Source organism: Notothenia rossii (genome assembly GCF_949606895.1).
Source record: "Notothenia rossii genome assembly, chromosome: 1".
NCBI lineage: Eukaryota > Metazoa > Chordata > Actinopteri > Perciformes > Nototheniidae > Notothenia > Notothenia rossii.
The window spans coordinates 3,506,260-3,511,902 of NC_136912.1; the positions used below are offsets into that span (position 1 = coordinate 3,506,260).

At 41.3% G+C, this 5,643-nt stretch overlaps 1 protein-coding gene across 2 annotated transcripts; it reads right to left on the reverse strand.

Moving 5' to 3' along the window:
• Positions 1-280: 280 nt before the first annotated feature.
• On the reverse strand, positions 281-2,968 carry LOC307022901 (general transcription factor II-I repeat domain-containing protein 2-like). 2 transcript variants are annotated; one of them, XM_079655817.1, is made up of 2 exons: positions 903-2,968; positions 281-702 (listed from the first exon to the last, which is right to left on the reverse strand). In XM_079655817.1, the coding sequence occupies exon 1, from the start codon at positions 2,338-2,340 to the stop codon at positions 922-924; it is 1,419 nt and encodes a 472-aa protein (XP_079511943.1). In that variant the 5' UTR covers positions 2,341-2,968; the 3' UTR covers positions 281-702; positions 903-921. The 2 variants fall into 2 exon arrangements, with proteins under 2 accessions (XP_079511943.1, XP_079511942.1); XM_079655816.1 differs by having other exon boundaries at positions 899-2,968.
• Positions 2,969-5,643: the final 2,675 nt, after the last annotated feature.

Below are 5,643 nucleotides of genomic sequence, written 5' to 3' on the forward strand. Positions count from 1 at the left end.
CCATTTACCTGCATTTCTCTTCCTTTCAATCTCCCGTCGGAGTGTTCTTCTCCGCTGCTTTTCTAACACACAAAAGAGTCTCGAAAACAAGACATACACAATTGGTTGCTTTCCATTTTTATCCCCAACTGTCTCACCTGTGCTTACTTTCTTCGTCTCATCCTACCCAAGTTATTCCCAGAAGTCTCCCCTCCTAAGAGGACACGCCCAAGACACATTCGAGCATATACGTAACAGAAAAACTCTCTGTTGGTGGATTGCTTACCCACATGTTCCTCCTCCCTCTACATCAGGGGTGTCCAAACTTTTTTCACTGAGGGCCACATACAGAAAAATATGCGAAAGGTTGGGCCACTCACTAAAGTTAAGGTATATCGCCTCACCTCTAGTGTATTAACAGTAATAAAAATCAATCAATCAAATGTAGGTAAATCATTCTTGATAATTTATTATACTTAAAGAAAAAACTTTATACATCACATCTTTCTATGTATGGGTATTCATTTATCTATTTTCAAATAAAATCAATCAAATGTAGGTAAATTATTCTTGATAATTTATTATACTTAAAGAAAAAACTTTATACATCACATCTTTCTATGTATGGGTTTTAATTTTTTTTACAAAAAGGGTTGGCAGCTCATTCTCAAAACTGCAGCCTCAGATTGCTTCTTTGTCAGGATGGGGACCCCCTTCACAGCCCTGTATAAAGAGGGAAAAATAACAGGACAAGGGAAAGGGTAGGCTTTATTTAACCTAGTTATGCAAATAATTTATTGCGGTTGTTAACACATCAGCTAATGTTTTTTTGAAAAATGTTATCAACTTTAATTGACTGAATTTATTAAGTAATTGGGCTTTTGAACACATGAATACTGTGTAATATATTTTAACTCACCTACAATGGGAACAGCGTTGCACTTAATGGGAGCAGTGATGCTGCGCTCTGGACTGAAGGATGGCTGAAAGGTCAGGAGTAAGTTTGGTGGTTGAGATGCGAAGGACATCACAGAGATGGCTGTCGGTCATTTTGGTTCTCAATCTGCTTTTGTTCAGAGTTAACAGAGAAAATGTTTGCTCGCATATGTATGTTGTGCCAAACAGACTCGTCATTCTTTTTGCGTGGCGTCGCATCAGAGGAAACTTGGCCTTTTCCAAGCTCTGGTAGAAGTCGGGTAGGGAGAGGAGCTGATGTTGATTCTTCAGAGAATCATCACACTGCATTTCGATGAGTTCTAATTGCAGACTCTCTTCCACTTCTTCTGCATCCATCAGGAAGGGAGTTGAGAACAGCTTGATTTCTTTCTCAATGACAGAAAAATCTTGGAAGCGCTGATTGAATTCTGTCATAAGAGTTGTGATCACAGACACATATTTCCCCTTTTTAGCAGAGAGGTCGGCCTTTGGATGAGCACATTTGATTTCGGACAGCGTAGGGAAGTGCGCAAGGTTGAAGTTGCGTAGTTGTGTTTCAAAAAGACGAAGCTTCGCACAGAATGCTTTCATGTGTGCATAAAGTTGTGGTACAAGCTGGTCTTTGCCTTGTAGGCTCTTGTTCAGTGAGTTAAGATGACCAGTAAGATCAACTAGAAAGGCCAGGTCTGCCAACCATAGAGGATCACTCAGTTCATGAAGAGGTCGGTCCTTCTCTTTCAAAAACTGGTCAATTTCTGATCTCAGGGAATAAAACCGCTTCAGCACGGAGCCGCGACTAAACCAGCGCACATCACAATGATAGAGTACGTCCCCGTATTCAGCATCGACATCAGATAGGAAAGCTTGAAATTCTCTGTGGTAGAGCCCTCGTGCTCGAATTATGTTGACAGTTTTCACAACTGTGGTCATCAAATCGCCAAGCTGGACTGTCTTGGCACAGAGAGCTTCTTGGTGGATGATACAGTGCAATTTTACAGCCTCGCCTCCACTCTCTCGCACCTTGGCGCACACCATAGATGCCATTCCTTTGCGCTCGCCTGTCATAGCGGGAGCCCCGTCCGTTGCAACTCCACACAGCTTGTCCCATTTAAGTTGCATCTTGTTAATTGCACCTGACACGGCTTCAAAAATGTCCTTACCCGTTGTTGTGCCCTTTAGACTCCGAAGATCAAGCAGCTCCTCCGTAATGCAAAAGTTATCGTCAACTCCCCGCAAAAAAATTAACAGTTGTGCGGTGTCTGTGGCATCTGTGCTTTCATCACATGCAATCGAGTAAAAATCAAAAGCACAAGCTTTATGTGACACTTGATTTTGTATGTTAGCTGACAAGTCTTCGATTCGCCGCACAATTGTGTTTCTGGACATGCTCACGTTGTTGAATTCCTGCATCTTTTCCGGGCACATTATTCCAGCGACTTTAATGAGGCACTGTTTAACGAAGTCACCGTCTGAGAAAGCTTTCCCGTGGCGCGCTATGAGTTGAGCTATACCTCATAGCTAGCTATTGTAGCATTTTCTTGTGTTTTGTTAGCACGGTAAAAGTACTGTTGTTGAGCCTGCAGGTTAGCTACCATTTGCTTGACTTTCTCCTCTCGCTCAGCAGCAGTGTAGGACGTGAAGGTCGGATGCTTGGTTTCGTAGTGTCGTCGTACATTGTACTCTTTCATCACTGCAACCGTTTCATTGCAAATCAAACAGACACATTTCCCCCTGACTTCTTTGAAGAAATATTCATTTTCCCACTGTGTTTGAAATTTTCTGCATTCACTTGCTATCTTGCGTTTCTTTGGTTCTGCCATTTTGTCGTCGCGGATTTTTTTTATTTGAAACTTTTTTTTGTGGAGAAGCTGCATTAGGACTGCAGCTAGTGAGTAGCTCCACCTACTGGTCAAACTAAGAACTACAATACAGTCAAGTGCAAGTTTCATGTGTGGGCCACATTCTATTCTATTTTTATAATTTGCTGCGGGCCAATAAAAAATGGATCCCGGGCCGCAGTTGGCCCGCGGGCCGTACTTTGGACACCCCTGCTCTACATGATCCTCCTTCAGCTGCTTTTCCCAGATGAGGACTTAGCACCAGTTGGCCTCAAAAGATTCTCAAACATGTGATACCCATGTTTTGATGCATTGTAGTTATTCCTGAACTGCCAATGAAGCCATAGTGTTGGAATCATGACAGCTGCTTCTATGGCGTTTCTAAAATAGCGTATACTGTACTTGCATGCTGTTTAGATTGCATAAAGACAAGTGCGTCCCAATGCAAAGCATGTTAAAATGCACTATAAGTACCAGGATGTTGCTCTTATAACTGTCAAAAATTGAGTTTTAAACAGTGAACACTTATTTTCCTCAACGACATATTAACGGATGTTGTGGCGTTGAACGCAGGACAAATTAAACTTATACATGTGGGTTTTTTTCTATATTTAAGTTAAGTAATATATCACTACTGGAGTTGCAACGAAGCCACCGTACATTTATATAGAATCAATTAAGGAGTCTGTAATGATTTTGGACTACAAATGATTATAGCTAGCTAGCTTACAGCGTCAATCGTCACTTCCTGTAAGGGAACAGCAGTTGTGTGCGGTTTCAGACAACACTTAACGGTCAAAAATCACACACTACGCAAGTGTTTGACATACAGTGTACTAAGGAAAGTGTCCAAATTGAGCACAATGCAAGGGCTTGGCTAAAAAGTCTCCTGTGTGCTCAGCTGTCTTCGAGCAGTTTGACCTGATCTGATCTGAAAATTGAAACCTTCACAATACCCCTTTGACAGTATTCCTCCCAGACTGCTGAAAGACGTTTTTAATACTATTGGGTCATATCTTTTAACTTTGATAAATATCTCTCTCACCTCAGGCTGCGTTCCAACCTTTTTTAAACTGTAGTGCAGCCTCTTATAAAAAAACAGAACCTTGATCATTCTGTTCTCTCGAACTTTAGACCTATTTCTAAGCTTCCCTTCCTGTCTAAAGTCCTAGAGAAAGTGGTGTTAGCGCAACTGCAGTCGCACCTTGTTTTAAACTGCATATCAGAGAAGTTTCAGTCTGGTTTTAAATCAAGCCACAACACAGAAACTGCTCTCCTAAGAGTTCTGAATGATCTTCTTTTAACTGCTGATTCTGGGAATTCTGCTGTGCTTGTGCTTTTAGATTTGTCTGCTGCTTTTGACACCATCGACCACCAAATTATTTTTATCACGCCTTGAACTGTGTATTGGTATTAAAGTTAAAGTCCTAAAATGGTTTAAATCCTATCTGTCAGAAAGGACCTTTTCTGTGCATCTTCGCCAGTATTCTTCAGCTGCAGCCCCACTAGCATATGGGGTCCCACAAGGCTCTACCCTAGGCCCCATTTTGTGCAGTCTGTATTTACTACCTCTGGGGTCAATTTTTAAAAAGCACAACATTTCTTACCATTGCTTTGCAGATGATCTGCAGGTATACCTGCCTATAAAAGCAAATAAGGAACCTAGGATTGCCTTGCTTAGCTGTCTGAAAGACATAAAATCATGGATGGAAATCAACTTCCTGGCTCTCAATGAAAACAAGACAGAGATTATAATATTTGGACAGTCTGAACTCCTGGATGGCTTTAATAGTGTACTCTGCCCCTGAGCCTCCTACAGCCGTCCCTCTGTCAGACTGACTTTTGGAGTCATCTTTGACAACTGTTTTAATTTCGACAAACAGATAAGCTCAGTTGTCAAGACAAGCTTCTTCCAGCTGCGGCTTCTGGGGAAGGTAAAAGCCTATCTTCCTAGTAAGGAATTTGAACAGCTAATCCACTTATTTATAACGTCTTGTTTAGACTGTGGTAACTCCCTGTATATTGGTGTTGATAAGTGTTTGATCCGTCGCCTGCAGCTGGTCCAAAATGCGGCTGCACGCCTTCTTACTGGGAAGAGACGTTATGACCACATCACACCCATTTTGGCAGACCTTCTCTGGCTTCCTGTCAGTTACAGGATCCAGTTCAAGTACTTACTTGTTGTTTTTAAATCATTGCATGGACTGGCACCACATTACCTGTCTGAGTTGTTGCACCGCCATGCTCCAGCTAGAGCATTGCGCTCAGCTAAGCAGAACATGTTGGTGGTTCCTCGGTGCTGGAAAAAACCCAGAGGTGACGGGCTTTCAGTGTTGCAGCTCCCAGACTGTGGAACAGCCTCCCAGCACATATCCGGACCGCTGAGTCTATTGAACTTTTTAAATCTCAGCTAAAAACTCACCTCTTTGCACTGGCTTGTAATACTAGTTGAACATTACATTTTTATATTTGTATGTGTTTGTTTTTTTGTTTACATGTTTCTAGTTATTGTGCTTTTTATCATGTTTTTAATTATTGTTTTATTATTGTACTCCCATTGTGTTATTTAATATTGTAGTTATTGCCTGTCCAGCACTTTGGTCAACTGAAGGTTGTTCTAAATGTGCTATATAAATAATTAAAGATTGAGATTGTATGACAGAGCTTGTATATTATAGTTGATACAGACATATACGTATATCTTATAGTCCAGGAAGAGTTAATCATAAATATATCTCACTCTGCATGAATTCTCCGTTTGGCCTCCACCACGGTTGAAATAGTACATCAACAGTTGTCCACGTACTTCATTTCGGGGGAATTCAACAGACGTGCTGACTAGGGCTGAACGATTAATCGATTTTAAATTATGCGATTATCAAAGCGCAAA